Source organism: Dermacentor silvarum, chromosome 2 (genome assembly GCF_013339745.2).
Source record: "Dermacentor silvarum isolate Dsil-2018 chromosome 2, BIME_Dsil_1.4, whole genome shotgun sequence".
Taxonomy (NCBI): domain Eukaryota; kingdom Metazoa; phylum Arthropoda; class Arachnida; order Ixodida; family Ixodidae; genus Dermacentor; species Dermacentor silvarum.
This window is the reverse complement of record NC_051155.1, coordinates 236,296,656-236,320,563: the sequence shown is the minus strand read 5'-3', so window position 1 is coordinate 236,320,563 and position 23,908 is coordinate 236,296,656. Positions and strand designations below refer to the sequence as shown.

The 23,908-nt window shown below is 50.9% G+C and overlaps 1 protein-coding gene and 1 non-coding gene across 10 annotated transcripts in view; both read left to right on the top strand.

The window, feature by feature from the left end:
• LOC119442887 (electroneutral sodium bicarbonate exchanger 1-like) overlaps nucleotides 1-23,908 on the top strand; it is a 215,272-nt gene that overhangs the window by 90,853 nt on the left and 100,511 nt on the right. For 2 of the 9 annotated variants that reach the window (XM_037707931.2, XM_037707930.2), the window contains exon 1: nucleotides 3,748-5,693. The exons of 3 other annotated variants lie outside the window; for them this stretch is intronic. In XM_037707931.2, coding sequence (XP_037563859.1) covers nucleotides 5,605-5,693 — 89 coding nt within the window. In that variant the 5' untranslated portion in view covers nucleotides 3,748-5,604. Of the gene's footprint in view, nucleotides 1-3,745; nucleotides 5,694-23,908 lie in introns of those variants that run through there. 4 more of the 9 variants (XR_007465738.1, XM_037707940.2, XM_037707932.2 and 1 more) reach the window with 4 other exon arrangements.
• LOC119443277 (U2 spliceosomal RNA) lies at nucleotides 19,641-19,822 on the top strand. The gene has a single exon (XR_005190228.1). It is a non-coding gene; the product is annotated as a U2 spliceosomal RNA (small nuclear RNA).

Here is a 23,908-nt window from a genome sequence, read left to right as displayed (position 1 = left end):
ATGTATGGCACAACCCACTACGGGGGATCGGCCATGAATCGGGTGGCAGTTGGTATAAAAGGGAGAATACAGGAACTCGGATTTTCTAATTTAAGAATGAGATATTAAGTGAATACTAATCGTTAATATTTTCTTGGCGCCCATTCGCTTCTGCTCCTCTTTCTCGTTCAGGATATACTGCATGCTTGATTGATTGATTGATTGATTGATTGATTGATTGATTTTTACGTTCACCTTAAGTGTGAGGGATGTTGTTGTGGTGGTCACCAGCTGATTTCGACTATCAGGGGTGCTTAAGCACTCGTCGAAATCATTAAGCGCGTCGGAGTTATTTTACTTGGTTCGACACTGTCGCCGTTGACGGCTGTGGTCTGGAATCGAACGCACGACCTCGGGCCCAGCAGATGACCGCGGCGGGTCCGGCCTGTTTCGGTCGGAGAAAATGATTCCAATAGTTATAGCTATAGTCTTACAACATGCGCATGCCTGGAAAACCAACTTCGTCTTCAGGCGTTGCGTTCTTCGTCCTGAAAAACCAGCTCGCTGTCCTCGACCTGGCGCGCCCCCAAATTCGCCGTATCCTACAGGATGAAAGCTAACGTCTGCATCCTCTTATCATACCATCACACTCCGCTGAGCTAGGGCACAGCGCATGTGTACGAAACAGCTGGAAGCTGCAGGCATAGGATGAAGCAAGAAGTAATGCTCTTCGCAGTCGAATATAATCTATACCTTTGTGTGCCGTGTCGCTACCTTCCTTCTCGAAGGCTTCTCCATTAAGTGCATACTTGAGGTGCGTGACTTTTAAACGCCGATGTTGTACCGTTTTCCTTTCTATCTTTCGTGCGGCATCGCTGGAAAGAATGTCGTATGCGCCACAGCAAGCGATGCCGCGACCCTCAAGTCGAAGGCACACTCATGACTGCTGCTGCTCGTTGGCACCTATTCGATCAAACAGCTGCGCGATGACAACAGTGGACCACTCAAGCCGTGACATTCTATAGTCTCAAGCTTCTGTACGTGCGTGTGTGCGTGTTCTTTCTTTTTTCCGTGACGTATACGGCAATTCGCTCGCATTCGTGGATGAGCGTTGGCGCTGACAAGGCATAACTGCCATTTCTGCTTCGCTTCCACTTGCCATATGGCATTGTACAGACTTCTCGTATAGGGAAAGAGACCGCATTTTTGATCGGTCGCTTTCGGGGATATCGCGCATTCAGCTCACGCCAATTGGCTAAGCCAGCTGAAATGAATGTGGCTGAAGGAATGGCGCTCCTCCCGCTATAGTGTTATTTTCACGTCGCACATTCGAGAGTGTATTGAGACGATTCCCGTCACTTTAGCAAGGCGCCGCTCTATAGGCCCCGCGACGCGCGGTATCGTGAAAGTGCCTCTGAGAGTGATCGATGCGCTGAGAAGACGGCCCCAGCAGCACGTTTTACGATGCTCAAAATGACGACAGTCGGGACTACAACGCACCCGGCGTGCGTTCTGCGCTGGCGCTAATGATATCGACGGGAACTAACGTTCGCCTTGTAGTTCCGCGTCGACAGCGTGGCCAGTTGCTACTTTGGCTCATGCTCCGGGGACCCGGAACGGCCGCTTATCTTTTGCAGCTCACTCACCACTTCTCTCTCTCCCTCTCCCCCGTTTCTTCCTTACTATGGGGAGGTTTGACGCGATGCAGGAGTATGCGGCTGCAAAACGTGAATGTATGTAGGCTTCAGTTTCAACCGTCCAGTAGCAACCACGTGGGCTTCGCCACACGCAGTTTCGAAAATTCGAGCCTTAGGGAACGTTCGAGCGAAGAGTGTATCAGAAATAGGTGTGTCGGACATTTTGTAAGAGGCCGCGCTCTTTTCACGCATTCCAAATGAAAATAATAATAATACTAATAATAAAAAAAACAAAGGTAGGAGAACAACGCATGCATGCATAGGCTCAATCTCCGAAGTATTTCCTCATCGTTAAATCATTTTTCTGTCCAAGCACGTCAAACTGTCGTAGCGCGTCCTTGAAACGTCTCGAGCTGAAATGGGTTTGATTTCGAACTGTCGCGCGGTGCGCGTGATATGCGGAGAATTCGCTTGAGCGGCGCGCATTTCTCCGACATACGCCGGAACCCTTTGCAATCGCCATGTCGCATTTCGTGACAGTGCGGGTGTACCGCTTGACGCCATGCCGACGGGCGTGTATGCAACGTTGCGTATACCCTCGCAAGAGGTGATTTCATGCGCAGAAAATATTGGGAGAGTATCGTGGCAGTAGAACGTCATTAACACAGCGATAGCTCAACATGTGCTTCTTAAGAGCTACTTTTACGCGCAATGTCCCTATTTACTTTCGGCGAAGTTAGCCTGTAGCCCGTTAACGGAAAGCGCCAATGGTTCCTCTGATGCGCGAAGGTCCTGGCCGGCGTTTCAGTGGCCCAATCTATCGGTAACTCAGTTCCGTGTACGCTTGCCGCCAAATTATTTTGCGCTTGCTTCTCCCTTGTGCATTCAGTTTGCGATTACGGCGGCTTGTATACCGATGAGGCCTTGCCGAGAGGATTGATTCTGCGTTGGATGGCTGTCTCCGCCAATGTACACTCGTACAAGGCCGCAGAGGCAAATACAAAACAAAGGCATAACGTGGTAAAGCGTTATCGTTTGAACCAGGCGACGGGAGCGAACGAGCAGCAGCAGGTGGGTACCAAGTCGATGCAATGCGTGAATGAACGCGCTAATGTATGAATGAAAGCCCCAATCTCTAAGGCCTCTCTGCTCTTGGGCGCTTGCGAAAAGAGCGGCGACGGTGGTTGAGATACGAGGGCAGGGCGAAACGGTAGTTGACCGGGCACCGTCGACTATCGGAAGACAAGAACGTACAAAAAAGTAATTTCGAAGGAGCAGTCTCCTCTGTGAAATGGAGGGGGGGGTGTAGCGAAGGGAAGAAACGTATGTGCGTAACCGCAATCTGCTGCTCGTCGGGGTTGAACGCCGAGGAGTGTGCGAGAGGGGAGACTGCCAGTGAACCCCCTTCCCTTTTCTCCGGGTGAAATCTGAACCCGTCGGATCGCATCTCGCCCCGTGCGATTGCTTTCCCGGCCGACGTCCTTCTTTAATTTTTTTCTTTTTCTATCATTCGTACGCGGCGATGCCGATTCCTATTCCGCTGCCGTCTCGCCGCTCTTCTACCAAGAAGGCAGTTGCGTCACGCCGTATATCTGGGACCCCGACCGAGCGCGGCGATCTCCTCCTCTCAGACGCACCCCGCTCGCCAATGCCTCTTTGACGAGATTTAATTCCACCGCCGCCACGGTGGCCGTATAAGTTGCCTCTTGGCGTGAAGTGCCATGGGCTAGAAATCCAGCAGTCTTCTTCGGAACCAGCTCGCTCAGAAAGGCCACCTTGCGTTAAATAATAACAACAATAATAATAATCATAATAAAAAAGAGAGGGGGCAAACACAAGTGGGGGCAAATAAAAGCGCGAAGCTTCCGCAACGGGCGTTTCTCACTCTTCCTCTCATTTCTTTTTTTCCTCTCTCTCTATATATTTCCCCGCTCTCTTTCTTTCCCAGCCGCCCTTCCGAAACGGCCGTGGGATTTCGCTCGATGCGCTGCCGCCAGCGGCGAGGAGGTCGCCCGATCGCGTTGCTGGCGGCAGCCTCGGCAACATCGCCTCTCCCGCGTGGTGAGAGAAAAGACGGGGAGCGGAGAGGCGGCACAGCCGGCCGGTCGCGAAGCCTCTCACCAGCGGCTGCGGCAGCCAAGTCTAGCGGCGCCAGACGCGTGCGGCTGTGTCGGCGGAGAGGGCCGGGACGGGCTCCCCCAACTTTCGTGCCGCTTTTCGCGCACCCGGCGAGGCACCACCACCACAGTCCGTCCCCTCCACATCATCTTCGGAAGGCGTCGTGCGGGGAAACCTGAAATCAGGACCGGGCGCCCGCAACCCACTCGCTGCCTTGCTCTCCACTGCGTGCAACAGCGGCGGCGTGCCCGTCGCGCCTGCAGAATCGCCTGCCGCCGAGCTGCGTGCGCTCGGCGCGTGGTTCCGGCTCGCTCCGAAACTCTGGTTTCGCGGCTACACTCGAGCCAGCGCAGCAGCGACGAAAGCTGCGCGCACCGTTGGCGTGGCGTGTGCGCGCGCTCAGAGAGGTAGAGCCAGTGACACCGGCGGCCTTCTCTCAACGTTGTCGTGACACGGCAGCGTAGGCTCGCGTCAACGCGACGGCACGATTTCGGCGAGCTCCGGGTGGCACTGTCGTCACTTGAGTGTGGTTTGGAGGGCCGACTGCATCGATCACCCTGCTCAACAACAAAAAAATCTGCCTAAACGACGCTGAAAAAAAAAAGGGGGGAGGCCTCCGGGTCTGTGACCGAGCCCGTAGCTTGTGCTGCTCGCTAGCCTCGTTCTCGTATACCCGGTGTAGCTCGCGCGCCGTGCGTGTGAATTTGGCACACGACTTTGCCGCGCACCGACTGTCGTTTGGCGGTGTGGGTGTGAATTGCCTGTCACGAGTGCAGTTTCCTGTGGCTCTGCGAGAACCGTGCGAGTGAATACGATAACACCGAAGAGCATTCGAGAGATTTGATCCGGTCCTTCTCCTTTCACCCCGAGTCGGGCACCTCGCCGCACGACAGCGTCCATCGTTCGTTCCTTCGGCCAGCGCTTCCGCATCGCCTCCTCAGTGAACGGCGGGACCCGGACTGATATGCGCCTGCTTGGCCGCGCGCGGAAGCTCTTCGAATCGCAATCGCACGTGTGCCGTCACGCTCTCCGCGCCGCTTCTCCGGTGGGCTCTCCCGCAGTGCAGCGTCGGAGAGGAGCAGAGCAAGGGCGGTCCTGCTGCCGACACCGGACCCACGTGCACCGCCGCCACCACCACCACCACCGGCGTGCCTGGTCGCTGGCGACCGGACCCCGCTGCGCGCCCAGTTGAACGCACTCTGCACCGTGCTAGAAGAGAGGGCGTACCGTGCCTCCTCGCCCCCGGTTGTGATCCGGAGGCCTCCTTTTTCTGCCCGTCGGTGCGCCCAGTTCTTGCCGGCAGCGCCTCGCAAACGCGGGCGCCGAGGCAGTGTTGCACTGCTGCTGCTGCTGCCGCCGCTTCACGAGGCAGGGCATCTCTTGACGTAGCGTGCGTGCCCCGCGACCCAGTTGAAACGTGAGCTTCAACAGCGGCATCTGATTGCCGACGCCGTTGTGCCAAGGCAGGAGAAGCACTGCTGCTGCCTTTGAAAGCGGACACGTCGTGGACTCCTCGTCACGTGTGTTTATCGCCGCCGCTGGCTGCTGCAGTAGCGAGAGCCAGAAGAAGAAGACCGACTTGACGCCGGGGCGTTCAAAACGCTTACACGCGCGCTGTTACGGCCAAGTTGATACGGTAGAGTGCCTCGCCCGGTGTTTATATACAAACGCACTGCGAGTTGTTTTTCCAAACTTTGAGTCTCGCCGTTTACGTTTCTCTTTGAAAGCGCGGGTCTGTCCGTCAAGGAAGAGTGCCCAGGAGGAGCGCGTCGGACTCTGTCGCGCCGAAGAGAGAAGTGCTTCGCGGCAAATTGTGTGATCGCTCAGCGCCACGCACCGTACTTCGACACTGTAACGGATTACACTCGCCATGAGGGAGGATCCCAGCAGCGGAGAGCCCCTGCTCCCGAGCTCCTCTTCTTCCAAGCCAACCATCGTGGTCACGCGTCCAACGACGAGGTAGGGCTTCACTGCATTGCGAGCGGTCCGATTGAATAATGTCACTTACGCACTCTGTTGCTTCTCGCGCGAAGCTCGTTGTCAACGGTGACCGGAAGCGTACAGAACAAATAAAAAAAAAGAAAATGCCACGCTTGTCTCTTGACAGTAACATTTAATGAGGTGCCTTCCGCGTGTTAGTCATAGTATATATAGCTGCGGCCGTCGCCCACTTGACTACCATTTGCGAGAGCTGCGCGTCAGCCTTTATTCCTTTTATTACGCACAGGCTTGTAGTTAGTCGCCGCTGACGGTCGCTGTAGTGCACGACTTCGTTAGCCTGCGGGGGTCCGTGTGCAACCGCGCGCTGCTGCTCCGGGTGCCTGCAGGCGACCCACTTTCTCGCACCCGGCATACAAATGACGGCCCTAATGAAGCTTTGGCCGGTGCATACTCTTTTGGAGCTGCTGCTGCTGTTGCCCGCAAAGCGGCTGCACTTTCTTCAATTATACTCCTATACATGTTCATGTCAAATCCAAACTGAATGGTCGCGTAAGCGCCAGTCTGTCGTCGATTGTCAAGGGAGACGTCACACGGGCCCTCTTCGCATACGTGTAGTTAACCGTATCCGGAAAAAAGTGTCGACCCACTAGTGCGCTGGAAGATGCCCTCTCGCGTGCATCAATACGTTCGTTTAATTAAACGAGCGATTACTTCCTTGTATTAACTTTGGAATGACGCAGTTCCTGTATTTATTTCGTATGCTAATCTGAAAACGGCTGCAGTATTTTGGCTCCTAAGCAATATGCGCTTAGCAGGATTCATCCAACAGCATGCAGATAACGTTTTATTCACGTCGAGTCATGCCTGCGTTTGCGCAATATGCGTGGCTTCTTTGGTGAAAACGTTGACGGCACGCGGCCAAAATTTAGTTGTTGCGATGGAGCTGTGGCAGGCAGTATATGGAGTGTCTGCAAAGTGACAGTGCCCCGCGTAAATTATGCGACGACGCAAGTTTACCCTTCCATCAGGGAGGCGTCATTCTTTGACGTCTGGACATGGCCAAAAATAGTCCCGGAAGCCTAGATGTATTTTTGGCCTCAAGCGAAGTGGGCCGCGCGTGCTGCGAAGGACCACGAATTGATTTTCGTTTCCCGAATTTTCCTTTTCCCTTGAATTTCATTAGCTTCCGACAGAAACATCGCGGCCGTCGATTGTGCCTAATGTTTCGAGCCGGCAGATTACAGCGGCACCTTGTCCAATGACCGTAAAATCGTAGAAGCTAATTTACTTGCGACGACAATCGCTCACTTCACCAATGGAAGGGCACCGATGCAAATCCAAGCAACGGTGTTGCTAAGAGACGAAGTAGCCGTTACCATAGGGTCACAGGTAATCTTATTTCGTATCTGAACGGGAAAAAAAATGAGAAAGGAGCAAGTGCTCGTGATTATTTCGAAGTCCTACCGAAGCGTTAATCTTCTTCGAAGCAATTAAATGCAAATTGAGGTGCTTCGTCGAACGGTGGAGTAACTGGAACTGCAGCTTTAGAGAGTTCAGTCGTTTCTGCCGACCGTGGGAAGTTATCAGATAAAGGTTCAGCAGATAACGCTACATAAGCAGCATGCAAGAGTCTCTGAAATACATTATCGCTATCTAGTTCAGTGGCGCTTTAAAAGCAGCGGCCATCGGGAAACGCTTTTTACGTCTGTGTTTGTTATTGGCTTCTGTTTTACCTGACGCGCTTATATCAGTGGGCAGTGCTGCAGTTTTCTCGTTCGCCCATCGCAGCCGCCTCTTTGTGGGGCTGTCGAAACTATAGATGTGTTTGTTCTTATTCGTGGAAGAAATTCTCTGGGAACCTTCCGAGAAATCGCTTGCGAAAGGAGTTTCAAAAGTCGTCGTCGCAACACGCAATCACACTCTGAAGCAACGATATACCTGAACTATGCACTGTTACGTACGCGTCTTTGCTCTCGCCTAGCTCGTACCGGCACTCAGTCGTCATTGTGTTGTATTGGAACGGCTTTACTATTACTTTTCTTTTTTTTCGTCCCCGTACGCACTGTGACACTTCCTCGCGCCTAATGTTGTGCAAATCTCCATTGTGTGGGCGGCTTTGCACGACACAAAGGCATTGTGCTGAATGGGTCGCGTGGAGTCCAGCGCTTTGTATGCCATCGGTCGATTCGGTAACAAGAAGGGCGAATAATGCTTGCATGCACGGATCCGAGTCACGGACGACGTGCATGGTGCCGGTGTTCGGTGCATTGCTTGGTCGCCGCAGCTCTTGGTTCGCGTGTGGAGCATTCCGCACAGCGTACGGAGCTCCGCTGACGCTTATACATTTTTCTTTTCCGACAACAAGTGGACATTATAGAAAGGGGGAAAACAATAAAGAAAGAGCGCGCGCAGAGAATTGGTCACACCTTCTCACTGTATGCGATGCTGTACCTCAGTACTCGCTCTTCGTGAGAGGAAATAAATGTTTACTGCGGTTGAATCTTTTTGTTAAGGTGCGCATTGAACAACTGCCGTGTTTTGAGCGCTCGTACATAAAAATATATATATATATATTCATGTTGCCTGCTTAAAAGTCACTGGTACTCGGCTTTTAATTCCACTGCTGTGCCTTTTTTGTTTGCTAACTTGTTTGCAAATCGTACAGCTCTGCGTCGTGCAGGAACTGCAGCAATGGTTCTGAGAGCTTGTTCTCTGTCAGCCAACGGTTGTGTAGTTTTCCGGTACGCCCGGCTTTCACTATATAGACTTTCTTGGCATTTTCGTCCTGATGCAGCCGTGCCAGGGCGCAGCCAAAATAAGTGTATCGGCACCTCGAGAGCATCTGTCGTGGCCGCAGGGATACGAACACTCAGGACACGTTAATACGACATGGGCTTGTACGCGGACGATATGGCAGGATGACGTTTTCACGACATGCGAAGAGTACAGACGCAACAGCAGAGCCATAAGGGCGGACCGCTTCAACTGTAACCGATTTGAGCAGGGATGTCCTTACGCGCGAAGAACGTGGAATATTCGCTACCGCTAACTCTCTTCGTGTAACTAAATCGCTTTACTGCCGTCAATATTTAGATTCATAGAGTCGCGGTTTAAGGGCCGCTCACGCTGAAATTGGTCTGACTTCGTTATAGCGGAAGTACTGTGTATCGGAGGTAAAGCAGCCAGTCCGATGAGTGTGTACCGTCGACACGACCGTCGGTCGCTTGGCGTTCGCCGCTATATGCCTGTCTTTCTCGCTGTCTACGTCAATTTTGTCGCAGATTTGTTTGAATAGCAAGATATCTTCAATCCTACGGTTTTCCCGCGCTCTCCGCACCATCGCGTTCCCGGCAGAGAAGCAGTGGCGACGGCGCCGAGCTGACTTTTGAAGGTCGCGGCAGGTTGGATTCCTGATCGTCGCGAAATGCAAACGATGCGCGTGCCCATCGAAGCACTGAAGTTTTGGCGAACGTTCAAGAACACTGCGCAGCGGAGTGATGCTCTGCCTGAGATAGGGAACTCGGGCCGGCGGCCACCTTCAGCTGCGTTGCGCACCACTTTGCCGCTGCACTGGCAGTAAGGTTAGGTGCACGTTGAAGGAGGACGGTGGTAGCCACAGGCGCACACCTAGCCTTGCCCGCCCGAGCGTTTCCTTTTAACTTGTGTGGGGTAAGTAAGCCACACGTGGCGTAAGCATGTCGCTTACCACTAACACTGTATAAGAGTAAATGAACGAGGCAGTCAAACGGAGCTGTGGTAGCATGTCTCCACTACACCCAGTCCTCCTACATTAAGCCGATTGGGGGCTAGCTATTCGCAAGTACTTCTGAAGTTCACCACTTGCTGGACAAATCGGTCTAAGAAACTCCATGAGCAGGCGAAAATTCTTAAATTCAGTAGAGCGGCTCCGCGCGTCCATGGAGGACTAAGCGCACCTGGCCGGTGGCTTTTCAGTTTGAGCTGCCGAATTGTGAAATGCCGAGCTGTGTTCAGTACTTTTACGCAGAATACTCGATATTGGGTGGTTCCTGCTGTATTTGGTGGTGATTCTTGTTAGGAATAAGGGGATCGAGCTTGCGGATAACTTTGACGTTAAGCAGTGCCTACACAGCTAATCGTGTTGGTGTAAACGCGCCATTTATGTTTGTCCATCGTTAATTACTTTCGCACTGTGTAGAGTGCTGCAAGTGTGGCCGTTAGTATACCACGATCCACTCCGAGCTTTACGTAATACCTTTAATAGAGTAGAGTGTAATTGGTGGCTAATAACGGTAATTCATCGTATTAGAGAGATGCGAGCGCCCTTCTATATAGAATAAAGAAGGACGCGGTTTTGTACAGGCAGACTGAACATGAACGTTTCGCATGTTGCTGGTGTGGCTGGTGGATATGACTGTCGAAGTGTGTTCTTGTACCTGCGTATAAGCCAAGAGCAGGGAACTCGCCTACGCCGGATTCGCTGGCCACCAGTATAATCTCTCGTCTTTCGAAGTCACCCTCGGCAGGTTGGCGAAATCTCATTAAACCACCATGTAGCACACACGAAGGAAGATACGTAACCTGACTCGCATTACTTAACAGCGACCGAGGGTCGTGTGCTTCGTACGCGAGAGCTTTTCAGCATTCAAAGAGGATTATGAAAAAAAGAAAAGGAGGGAAAAAAAAACTTATAGACGCAGTCTTCTGCGCAGGCGACGATGCTTATACGGCTAATATATCCGCCTGCGCAGAACCCATTCCCAACCACAAAGAGAGATCGTTCAGTTGTCCGTCTGGCCTGTTGCGAAACGACATTCAAACTTGTGGTTTCTCGTCTCGAACCATCGTCTGCCGGCTGGCGCAACGCCATCGATTTTTCGCATTAAATAGCCAGTATATAGCTGAAGAGCCGACGGCCGGCTTTCGAGTGTGCGTGCTCGCAAGCCCACTCAGACGTCGAAGGACAACGTGCCTAGGACGTAAAAATAGCGGGTGGGAAAGGGAGTTGGAGAGGGGGGGGGGGGGGGGCACTCTGAGCGTTTCCTCGCACCGTGTGCGTACTTCGCTATGCGCTCCGTCGTCCAGCGGCCGGTGTCGATTTGCTGACGCTACGCATAGGTATGGGACGTGCGACATCGCCAAGCGTCCTAAGTTGGCCTTGAGGAAAGGAGAAATAATTGTTAAATGCTTTCCTATTCCGTTTTTAAAGTACGCGTCCGCATCACCATTACGTGTGCCTGGAGTAAGTCACGAAAGCCTACCTATCTACCGATTTGTTTTTTAGGATAACCTTTACCACCTGCTTACATATGGTCTGTTAAAAACAAGTCTTTCCCCAAAGACTGCTGAGGGCGGTAAGGTCTCCATTCGGTGTGACCGCGATAACCTTAAACGCCCGCCCGTAATCAATATACCACATCTACCTATCGATATGGCCTGTAAGAAAAAAGAAAAAGAAAGCAGTCTTCGTCAAGGTTGAGACCGATTACAATTAAAGAGAATAACAGCGTGCGACGCCAGTTTCAAATGCTCTAGTGGCATGCATTTAGTCGTGAGTGGGAAGTTCATATATATATATAGAAAACGTATACGTGCATTCAAAATGAGGGCCAAATGAAAGGTCCGAGCTATGCTCCGTCCTACCAACTCTTTAAAATGCAGCGAAAGCCATGGGCCGCGTCAGCCAACCAGATAGGAGAACCAGAGTAAGGGTTCCTCCCCATTGTCCGTCTCTGCAGGATCACCATCCGCGCGATCGACGATTGAGCGGAAGCTTCACTGAAGGGTTAGTGACGCGCAATGGGCGAGCCTGGAGCATTAACTGTTCAGCGGTCGAGATAAGCATGAGACGTTTATAATGTTGGTGGGAAAAAAAGTAGGGAAGAGATCGATAGAGCCAGGGTCGTTGCGGGTAGATAACTGTACGACATATAGAGACAGAGGTTTTAATGAAAATAGAAAAGATTAAGGAGAGACAGGCAAGACGGTAGACTGCACTAGATGTATAATAAAACGTGATTATAACTCAAGCAGGTTAGGTCACCATTTGTCGTCACCCCGTTTCGAAGGGCACGCCGGTAGAGATCATCATCATCGTCCCCACCACCTATCCCTTGTTCGACCACGGTTGATAATCCAAGTCTCCATCTTGCTGTGATCATTTGTCTTTCTTGGACTTCAACTTGGGCTCTCGGATCTCCGAGAAATATAGTTACCATTATAGCTCTTGTCGCCGCTCCAGTTTGCTGGGTTCGTTCATCTCGTTCCAGCGGTCGGCGGGGCAGTGACCGCGTCTTCGGCGTGCCGCTGTGGGTGACGTCTCTGTTTATCTGCTTGACCGCTGGGTGAGGCCGTTGCGATGGAGGCTCGAGACGCGGATATCATCCGTGATGCTGGTTCAGTGCAGGCGCAGCTCGCTTTACAGGCTCAAGCGCTCGTTCTCCCGGCTCAGGCGTGCTCGTTTTGAGCAACTTGCCGCATATACGTTGGCAGAAAAGGACGAGGCTATTTGTTTCCTTTTGGTGTTACAGCGAAGCTGTTAGGGCCTCCAGTTAGTCAGGATTTTTCGTGGGTGCGTTCTGTGCTCGCACAAAAACAGTGCCGCCACCTAGCGGCCCGCGGCCACTCGGACAGAGCTCACACGGCACCCGAAAAAAAAAAGGGCCTTTGTCTTTGAGTTTCCGCGTAGCAGAATAATGTTTTCTCGTCCATTCGAATTACAGTCCGAAGCTATCGTGTCTGCAGCTTGCGTGTAAGTCGTACTCTACGAATTGTCTGACGCAATCTAATTTGAAAAATTCAATTAGTTCAGTAAGGCACTTGCGCTTGGCGGAGGGGCTAGAAGAATGAGGATGTGCGCTGCACTTCGCTATACACGTGCGCATGCGCGCGTGACGTTGTTCGTCGTCTGTGGTGGTGGTGCTTGTGTGACGTCGGCAGCAGCTTCGCTCTGTACATCCGCTTTCACAGGGTGGAATGGGGGCTGTTTTTTTTTTTTTTAGTTTTTTTTTTTTCATGTGATGCAGCTTTCTATTAGTGCTATCGGCAGGGGTGGGTACGCAGCAGGGAAAAACAAGTTTTCGTCAAACAAAAGTACAAGTAAAAATCAAGGACAACGTTCTGTAGTGCTCGGTAATATTGAAAGGCAATCTGTTCCGCAGCTCAGTAGTCGGGATTAACACTATATATGAGTAAGTGCAAAGGTGAAAGACACATGCTTAGTGCACGCGGTTATATATTCCTCGTGGATGGAAATTTTACTCCCGCCAGGCGTAAGGATAGCGCATCGGCGACTTGGAATGGGGGTTGTGGAATTTCAAGGACTTGATATGGCGTCGATTAGAATGTGGGATGATACTGAGAGTTGATATATAGTGAACTCCTGTAGTAACGCAGCAGGGCTGGGATACTTACGCTCAATGAAACCTGCTGCGAGGAAGAAGTCTTGAACGAGTGAATGAATAACTGTTACTTTGTGCTTCAATGCACAAAGCGACGTTTTGTTAAGAAAGCAACTGGAACGCCAATGCATTTCTCCGCAAAGTTCGGGAATTAATATATCGAAACTGGTGTCATCCCGAAAATTCGTTCCAAGTGTATCCGCCTAGCGAATTCCACGGCTACAATTTGTAAATTGCAATATGGGCCATAGGGTAATTAGGTAAAAACTTAATTAGGGAATCTTGGTTAATTAGTCGATTATGCATTTCGATTTTTTTTTGTGCGAGTAATGTCCGCCTCTTCGAGTAGACCAGCTCATGAACTAGAATTGTGCTATCTGCCTCAGGCAACCTTTAAATTTTTTTTTGAAAGTGTTCGCTGGAACACCCTGTATATAAGTGAAGCAGACGAGCACTTTGGGAGATGCTTCAAACATTGACGCAGCTTCGTACGAATGACGTTATTTCCGACGGGTCCGCGTCACCGGAGCGCAAAAGGATTCTGGCCGTTCAGATATGGGACACCGTGGCCCACGCGAGTCGCACAGGCAGCCGTGATTGCGATAAAGAGGGGAAGGCCATGTAGACAAAACACAGTGCCCATGGCTGCGCAAGAATAATTGCGTTGTACGGGCTTTGGCAGTTGAGAAGGTTGCCACGGTGATATGTGTGGTTAACAGGCTAGCGCCGGAGGACACCGACACGGCGCGTCGTGTCCCTGAATGCACGCGGCGTTGCGTCCACATAGAGCGTGTTATATACATTCTCCTGCACTGACGATAACTGCGTCAGAAAGCGGATGCATGTCGGCGCTGGTCGGTTCTGCGTGCTGCATCTCATTCCGTCATGACCGTTGTTTTAGCAGGGCATATGCAGTTGCGCGTCTCATCCGGTCGTATTTTACGAGCACTGCAAGTCAATTTTCGTTATAACGGCGCAGCCGTCTGGCGATGCTCTATATAGCAACGTACCATATCAGCAGTGATTTAATTGAAGTACACACGCCCGCAGCTTCCTTAATTGTGGTGCCAGTACTGTGTCGCAGTTCTTGCTCTCGGCTGCTTTTTATTTCAACGTTATTGTTATCATAACAATTGTTGCTTAGATATAATAGACGCTTTTGTCGCCGTGTGCTGGTGACGGCTACTACTTTTCTCTCTCTTCAAATTATAATAATAATAATTAAAAAACAAGTTCTTGCGCTTGTTCACAAATAAATAACACAGAAGAAGCATCATCTCGGTGTGCATGTGTTGCGGCGGTGCAGGCCTACAGAGTGCAGTTTTTATTATCGATATAGCAGCCTACCCCTCAAAAAGCAGTTGTAAAACCTGTTCCCTTTTTATTGACGTTTTGGTGCAAACAGTATAATTTCTATTGAGGAACAGTCGAATGTCACGCGTGATATTTTTCGAGGGCACGAACACAGAAGGTGCAGTCGACAGCAGAGTTTATTTCACCGAACGTTGACGCCCTCCGCCTTCCCGGTATTCAGCTCCGGTTGAGCCGCTGACTTTGGTCGGGCCCCGAATGATGCCAGCGGCAACTCACGCATAGGGCTTTATTGTTGTTGAGAAACGAAGATTCGCTTACACTTGATGATTTTTGTCGACAACATTTTCCGAACTCGAATTGCTTGTGCATCTCATAGTGACAGTTTTTGCAGCGGCACTGACGGTTGCATGCTCGAGGAGCTTCTATACATTTACGTCATGACGGCGAAAATCTGCGTTAAGTTGAAGGACTCCAATTGAAGTTTTTTTTTTTTTTCGCCGCTGAGAAAATTACTGTCTCTGACGTGTCTCGTTGGCAAAAGGTTTCCAGCAGATCTACGTACGACTGGTAGTTAAGTCGCACGAAGCGATTTAGACAACTTGCTCGGTACTTTCCGTATATTCCTGATCGTGCCTCTGGATCACTTCGATACGTGAACCTCCATTTATCACCTCACCCACGCAGTCGACAGCTACAGCGTCTGTAGGGCTGGCTCACGATACGGCTTCCTATAATAAGGCGATTCTTTGAAGGCGTTTTGTTCGCGAGTAAAACGTGAAAACGTACCCGTCCTTGGTGGCACTGAATATATGGACCGCTTGTAAATTGCAAACTGCGCAACACCTTCGCACGAGGCTTTGCTGCTTGAAATTGAGCCGACGGCTGCCGAGATATTACAGAGGCTCGCGAACCGACCGACGGTGGCTTGCGCACATTTCTTGTGATTCTCCTTTGCACGCGCGAAAGCGGCATTGAAAGACTTCTTCTCTTCTTGATTCGGCGTTTTGCTTTAACTTGGCCTACGTGCATTTATTATTTAGCCCTTCTCTTACGTCATCGATGCGCGCCCTTAGAGCGATGCCGTATACGCTGCTTTCTGGCGGTTGCATCAACCACCTCGATGCTGCAAGAGCGTCAGCGAGCGATATATAGTGTATACAACGATACGGCTGTGCTTTGTAAGTCTATAGACTTACTGCTGGGGACGATGGTATCCGTGCTTCTTGTTGTCGATCCGTGAAAGATGCCGGAGGGTATTGAAAGTTCTTTGCATGAATAAGCTGTTTTTTTTTTTTTTTTTTTTGGGGGGGGGGGGGGGGGGGGGGAGCTCCTTGTAATACCGCCTCCCTCGATGCAGGCGTACTGCTATGTAGAGTTGCTTTATGCAGCTATGTAGTGGCGTATGTGGCAAGTACCGTCATCGTCACGTCCTCTTCGGGGAAAAGGAGAGGCGATCGAACTCGTCGGAGAAGTGGATATGTTCTTTCAGGCGGAATTCGATACGGGGTTCGCGACATCCGAGCCGCCGTGCCGTCCTTCAGCGTGCCTTTACCAATTCGTTCGCGCCGAAGTCGTCGTGGCTTCGTTGTCGCCTATACCTCTCCGGGCCAGCCACTGCTATTTTGGTTGACGTTCAAGGATTTGCCTTGATCGACTCCTACATTCCCCCCCCCCCCCTTTTTTTTTTCTCGTATAATTGAAATTCCCCTTGATATTTCGTCTCTCTCTGATATAGTAGTTTCACCCGAGCAGGCGTACGTGCCTGAGGCTGCACAGAATGTGAGCCTTCGCGTCAAATTGAGGCCGGGAGCTATGCTGCATACGCCTATAGTCGCTCATGCTTATGGGGCACTTGATCTCGTTTTCTTCTCTCTCTCTCTCTCTCTCTTTGCACCTTTTTTCCCTTCTCCTTCTTTTGTAATCCTGCCTCACCGCCCGGTGTCTCCCAACCGCACTCGCTCTGTTTCTTTGTGCTCTCAACTCGAGGTCTTTATTGCTTTTCGGCCTCTTCTAGTTAGGGGCTTGTTCCAGGACAGTATACTTTTTCTGAACTTTTCTTGTGTTTTTTTAAGTGCTAATACGCGTACGCGTTTGCTTCGTTCGTTTGCACCGCGGTTGTCACGTCACTCGTAAAAGCGGGCCGCGCTCCAAGCTCGCTTATGCGTGGTGACAATGCAAGGTCGCCTGTGTGCACGAGCCTTGTATATTATTCATTCACTTAGCTTCTGCGAGGAGAAATGGAGCGCAGTGCTGGGTGTCGCCCCCCTCCCCTCCCTCCTTCTTCCCTCCCTCCCTCTTTTCCCCTTTGTCCACCCTGACACACGAGAACGCGGTTTAATCACCCCGAGTACTGCAGAGTGCGTTCTGTGCTGCGGTGGCGTGTGGTCAAAACATCACTCGAATTCTTCCTTTCTCATGTCTGTTACAAATATATATATAGTGTGTGTGTGTGTGTGTGTGTGTGTGTGTGTGTGTGTGTGTGTGTGTGTGTAAGGATGCTATATATATATGAACTGACCCAACGGTTGGTCCTAACGCCTGTGAGCACTAAATGCATTTACATATATATATATATATATATATATATATATATATATATATAGTGTTCTCTATCTTTTCTGCTTCAATGCATAAAACGCCGATTTGTTAAGGAAGTGGAACGCCAATTCATTTCTCCGCAAAGTTCGGGAGTTAATATCCCGAAACTGGTGTCGTCCTGAGAATTCGTTCCAAGTGCAACCGCCTTGGGAACTCCACGGCTAGAATGTGTAAATTGCAATATGGGTCATAAGATAATTAGTTGAAAACTTAATTAGTGAATGTTTGTTATTTGTCTATCATGCATTTCAATTTTTGCGCAAGTATGTCCGCCTCCTCGAGTAGACCAGCTCATGAACTAGAATTGTGCTATCTGCCGCAGGCAACCTTTAAATTTTTTGAAAGTGTTCGCTGAAACACCCTGCATATTGTGTGTGTGTGTGTGTGTGTGTGTGTGTGTGTGTGTGTGTGTGTGTGTGTGTGTGTGTGTGTGTGTGTGTGTGTGTGTGTGTGTGTGTGTGTGTGTGTGTGTGTGTGTGTGTGTGTGTGTGTGTGTGTGTGTGTGTGTGTGTGTGTGTGTGTGTGTGTTTCTTCTCGTCGCCGTTGCGAACGCTGCTATGCGCGTTCGTTGTTTTCTGAATTTTACGTGTGATCTTCTCCGGCAAACTGTCATCCCGCGTGCGGCGTGACCTTTACGCACAAATTCTACGTTGCACTCCGTGGGGTCGGCGCCTCCTTGGTTGCTACGCACATTTTTCATCACATCTGCCGTAAATATTTTTGTTTCGGTGCAATAATAATAATAATATCAAAAGTTTAGCCATGTATAGCACTGATACATCAGAGCTTGCTTTTGAAACCCATACTCCTGGTTGATTGGAAACACCATACTGGAGAAATTTCGAATTGTTTTGGCCAGGTGTTTTTTTTTTTTCTGTCGCAGCAGTCGTGGGAATGCTGCCATCGTGGCTGAGCGCCAGGTTGCGCGTTCGTCTCCCTGCCGCGTCGGCCGCTTCCCGTCGGCGCGCGGAAAGCATAAAGCTCGCGCATATATGCATTTTAGTGCACGCTGACGAAATGGTGGTCGAAGGGTGCTGATGTGGTCAAAATTAAACCGGAAGGTTCCGTAATGGCGTCTCTCGCAGCGAAGGTATTGCTTTTGGGACGTAAAAATCAATATTCAACCAATCAATCGATCAATTGATGCTGCCATTGCGACAGGAAAAGGACATCTCTCTGGTGCCCAGTACTGGGGCGCCATAGCCACTGAGCCAAATTGTAATTGCAATTTTGTATTTTCTGCCACCTCCACAATGTATAGGCATACTTTGAGTGCATGCATGTCACATCCCGGTAATCTTTGCGGAATCCTGGTCATCCAATATCGCGCTTGGGTGCGGGTGCAAGCGAAGTGACTTTTTTGCCTATTCGCGTCACGAATGTGGTCGCCTGTATTATATATATATTGTCAGAATCTCGGCGCAGCCGCTACCACATGCCAACGCGAAGCGCTCAAGCCACATTTCCCCTACTCGAAACACAAGGCGCGGACCGTATACCTGCAAGAACTCGACTGCCTGGCGAGTTGGGAATCTCGCTGTCATAGGACACCTTTGCCTGAGAAAGCGGATTCTAGTGTTCCCGGACTCTGGCTTCAGTTCTAGTATACACACAGGGTGTCCCTATCGTGCACCAAGATTTAAAAACATGCAAGTGCCACGTATCTGGACAGAACCAAGGTAATGGCGTTTGCCGTCGCTTTGAGATACTCAAATTATTTTTTTACATTCTGTCTAATGTCAAATATAATTAGTCCTAATTAATCAACTCCTAAATTACTGTAATTAGACGAAAAGTGGAAAACACTCTTAGTTAGTGTAGCCGTAGTTTGGATGCACCTGATCTAGACCGTAAGGGATTTTGAGAGCTGCAGGGTCCGTTGCGACTAAATTATAGCGCGCAGTGTTTCTCTCTTAATAAGAACAGCCGCTAAAATAAGTTGTCAAGGCAGCTCTACGCACACTATTTCCAACGGCGCTGGGCACTTCCAGGAAACCTGCGTGGCTGCATCCGTCCACGTGTGTTCACCAAGCGAAGGGTTTATTTCTGCGATAGCAAACGGTTTCGCCAGCTCACGCACGATGTGAGACTTTGTATTTTCAGACTGAATGGAAGCAGAGCGAGGGAACTCACAAGGATATAGAGAAATTTTCTTGTCGCGCTTTGCCGTTTTCCCGCAACAAATTCGCCAGTGTCGTTCCGGGTTGTATACGGTCTGAAAGGTTTCTTACAACAATCCCAGCAGAAAAGAACGAACAAAAAAATCAGTGCCATTCCACTCTGTGAAGTCGGATGACCAGCGAAGCTGTGTATGTGGTGATTGACCGTTGCTCCGGTGAAACGTTCCAAGTTTGCGGGATCGGGGCCGCATGGACGGTTCGCATTTCTTCCCGCCTCGCGGTCCTGGCGGGCAGCACGCCCCGCGGCCCGCTCGTCGTCGGTGGTCTCCTTCCGCCGCCGCTGCATGCGCCCATTCCGTTTTCTGTTCACGCCGTCGTTCTTGGTAGGCGCGCTGTTCTTCTTCGGACCGTACAACACGCGGACTACCCATTTCATAGCCAGAGCAGAACTGAGGAAAGGAGCCTACGTAGAGCATGACGTCAGGAGAGACTCAGACTGGTAGGCACTCGTTTGAATACGCGGGATGGCGTACACGTGTATTGTGCGAACGTAGACAAAGCCGACGCGGGTCAAAGTGTAGTATCTGCTCCTACCAGTCTAATATCTGATGCGGGTTGTGTTTCGATCCAAGATATTAAACCTATTTTTGCAAGATGGCGGAGTGCTTGAAGCCTGCTTCTCCTCCGCCGCGGGTCGGCCCGGCATCGCACTATCTTCGGGTTCGGCCCACGGTTTTTGGTCTACTGACATCGATCCGCTGGAAACTAGCCATATGCAGCTTCGCTGTAAAAAAGATACACTGAAAAGCAATGCTAAATAGACTGTTAATGTTTCAAAACTCTATTTTCACTCATTTAGGAGAAAAGTGTACACAATTGCTGGAGAAAATGTAGGCCAAGCTTCTTCACTTCTATTTCAAAGTAGTTTCCCGTACGTATAGTCCGTTCTGACGCAGAAAAAGTTCTCGAAGCTCGCTATACGTATGTTGAGCCCTTGGTTTCTCTACGGAACGCGATCTCGCCGATGTATACGTAGTCCTTCACCGTTAAACATTTAACTATAGACTTCAGTAGACGCTGTTAAAATCCATGACGTCACGACTAGCTAGTGCGAGAACTTCAGGACGACGTCGCCGCCCGTCTATCGTTTTTTGCGTATTTTCTGGTCTAAACTAGGCCAATTCTCCGACGGTAGATACGAGGTGCCATTTTTCTATAATTGAATAAGGCGTGGTTTATTAACACATTTTAACTGAATATTCCTTTATATAGGGTCTCTTTAACGAAGAAGCGAAGGGTCAGAGGAAGCTAGAATTCAGGCGCTATGCTCGCACAAATGCCGCAAGATAATGCAGGTCTTGGCAGCACAGAGCCTGCGTACACACCCGCTCTGGCGGCGTCGTGGCTGTTGCGCAGTAGTAGTAGTAGTAGTAGTAGTAGTAGTAGTAGTAGTAGTAGTAGTAGTAGTAGTAGTAGTAGTAGTAGTAGAGGTTGTGGAAAAGAGAAAAGATGCATGTTTCTGCAGCTCTTATAGGGAGCACGGCTCAGCATCTGTGGGGCGGGGAATGGGGGGGGGGGGGAGAAAGTAGGGAAGAGGGGGAGAGCGTGGTCGTCTCGGGCAGGGACGACTGCTTTTGCGTTGCGCTGGCCCGAGGGCGCGGGATCAATTCCCTGCGACGGCGGCCGCATTTCTATGGGAGCGAAATGCAATAACCCCTTTGTACCGAACATTGGGTGCACGTTAAATTGCACCCCTCGTGGTCAGAATTAATCCAGAGTCCCCCACTATACGGCGTGCCTCGTAATCATCTCCGAGTTTTGGCACAGAAAACCCCGCGCGTCTCGATGCGCATCGCATCGAGACGCGCGCCTTATACACGAGGGCGTCAACGGCAGATGACGTGCAGCGCGCACAGTGCGCCGTATGTGCGCGTCCCACGCACCCCTTCGACATTATTTTATAGGCGAGGGCAGAGCACGAACCCAAGCACTGCGTCCGTTTCCGTTCCGCCAGTGCAGCTGCTGTGCCAGAACTGTCTTCTTGGGCGTGCGCGCGCGTATGTGCGGGCGAAAGGAAGAGCGGATCGACTGCGTGAGGAAGGGAAGGAGGAATGCACGGCAGCGCAGCGCACGCTGAATCCCGCGTGCTCGCGATTTCTGCCGCGTTCTGCAGCCTGCTGCAAAAGCGCGCGTGCGCAGCTTCTTGACAGTGCTCTGGTGCAGCTGTGATTTTTCGCTGCGCTGCGTGTCCTTGCCCCGGTGTCGCAACGCGACGCGCGCGTTTTGCTTCCCCGCGAAACGCCGCCGATGGCGGGGAATGCTTGCTGGATTGCGCAGGCCTGCCTTTCTGAGTCACGTCGCGCACGCCTCGGCCGAGTTTTCCACGTGTTTCTAAGCGCATGTTCGTCGGATGCCTACGTCTGTGCGTGCACGCAGACACTGCGGGCTTCGCGATTCTTTTGATAACCTTCGCGGCCGCTGAGTGACGGTTTTTGTTGCTGGGCGCCCGTGCACGTGGCACGCGCTGCAGTGCAGGGTATACTTTCCTCACCGAACACGTTGTGTTTTGAAAGCGTTCGATATAGTTAAAATTAAATTAAATTACGGGGTTTTACATGCCAAAACCACGATCTGATTATGAGGCACGCCGTAGTGGGGGACTCCGGAAATTTGGACCACCTGGGTTTTTTTAACGTGCACCTAAATCTAAGTACACGGGTGTTTACGCATTTCGCCCCCATGCGGCCGCCGTGGCCGGGATTCGATCCCGCGACCTCGTACTCAGCAGCCCAACACCATAGCCACTGAGCAACCACGGTGGGTAGCGTTCGATATCGTATGTATACCGAAGGCGTTTGGCAAACCAGGCTCATGGCCAGCTGTCATTCTGAGGAGGGGGAGATCCGAGGAAGGCGACTGTGACGCGAGTCATAGCAGCCTCCCGTGGTCGTGATAAACCCGCTCACACCTTTCATTCAGACTTGCTGCTGCTAAGGCGGGATGATGTGTGCCCGTTATACGGGTGCGTATATCGTGTTGAAGAGCCCAAAGCAAACGGGCGCTACTGGCTTCGAGTACAAACTGAACTTGGGTTCTGCGCTCGCGCACTGCGCACGCTGCAGTATACCTCTTAGACATTTAAGTCTCTTTAGGGTACGCAAACCTCCTGCTTTCCCCGTTTTCATAGCGCATTTTCCTGAATTCATTATACAGGCTCGAGAAACGTGGCGCTGTGTATTCTACCGACTTCAGGATGGGGTTGGCGCATGTATATTGTTAAAACGTAATTCGCAGTGCTCTCCAAACGGTATATATAACATTCCGGAGTATTCGTCATGCTAATAGTTGCTAGCCGGATACATGCAAGACCTGGCGAAATAAGAGGGAGGGCGAGCCAGAAATGGAAGCGAGAGGCGAACGGGGTGCGCGCGCGCACACATCCACACACACCTGGCCTTCGGGCTATATCGCCGGCTGACCTCTTTATTTGTTTTCATTGTATACCTGAGCGTATACACACGATTATCTCGGCCATTTTTTTTTTTTTTCTCTGGCCCCGTCTGGCCTTCGTATGACAGCCTGATTTTGACTGGCCGGCTCCAGTTCCTCATTGCCGCCGCGCGTTCACGTTGCGTCACCGGCGACGACGTCGGCTGCAGCTTCGACGCGTTCTCGTGGTTGGCGCCCGGTTTGCCGTTGTCTCCGCGTGGTAACTGCATCGGTCTGCCTCACGCGACCCAGCAACCCTGTGGCTCCTTCTCTTTTTCTTTTTTCTTTTTAAATGTGTCAGCCGTGCGGTCGCACGTGGCGACGCCCTAGATTCGCGGGGACATTAATGTCGCGCACTCGGGGTGACCAGTCGGCCTTGTTAGGGATTCAGGCCTATCCGATGACCAGGATTGTTAACGTCAAGGCTCAGGCCGCGTTTATATCGCGCTCCATTGCCGCTGGGAAACGGGTATTCTGGCAGACAGTTTCGGGTCGCTCGTTAGCTATATAGTGTACGGAGCGCGACCGACTCGTGATTGGTTGATAGTATAGTTTACACCCTAATCCGACTCTTATTATAGGATATGAAAGACTCTTTAGTGAAGAAAAGGTAGTTGAAAACTTCGCGCAGGATAACGCGACTGCAAATTAATTTCGAACGTGCAGCGAAAAGAATCGCTATACGCGCTTCATTGAGCGCTATTACCTTCGGCTTCTATGTGTAATTGTCGCTGCATGTGACAAGCAATAGAAATTCATCACTCAAACGCATGTGTTTCTCCATGATATGCGCCTGCCGGCGCAAGCCTGCGCGTCCTCACGAGCACTCTCACAAAGATCTGGAGACGAAAGCTGCGTTCGTGAGGGCGATTGTTTGCAACAATTCAGTGGCGACCGTAATGCGGGAACTGCAACATCATCGATAAGCACACTGCGGTGACTTCTGCTGAACATAATGTCGAGGATTCGTTTCCCGGCCGTGCCTGCCGCATTTTGATAGAGGCTTCCGAAATGTGAATACGCACTCGGGTGCTATAGTAAGGTACGCGTTAATGAAAGTCGGGTGTTCGAATTAAACGCGTACATCACGACCACGGCGTCCGTTATAACGTTTTGAGCTATAAAGCCGCGTCCATTCAACCTTATTGGTGCGCATTGAAGACGAGGAAGATATCTTCCAGTGCGAATTCCCTCTACGAACTTTCTTTAGAGCGTGCGCATTTGGGCTGGTTGTTTCTGTAGAGAAAGCGGCTCCACACGAGGCATGGTGTATGATCGTAAAGCGCCGTTCGATACCCACTGACATTATTCCCGATTGCTTGCGCACTCGGCA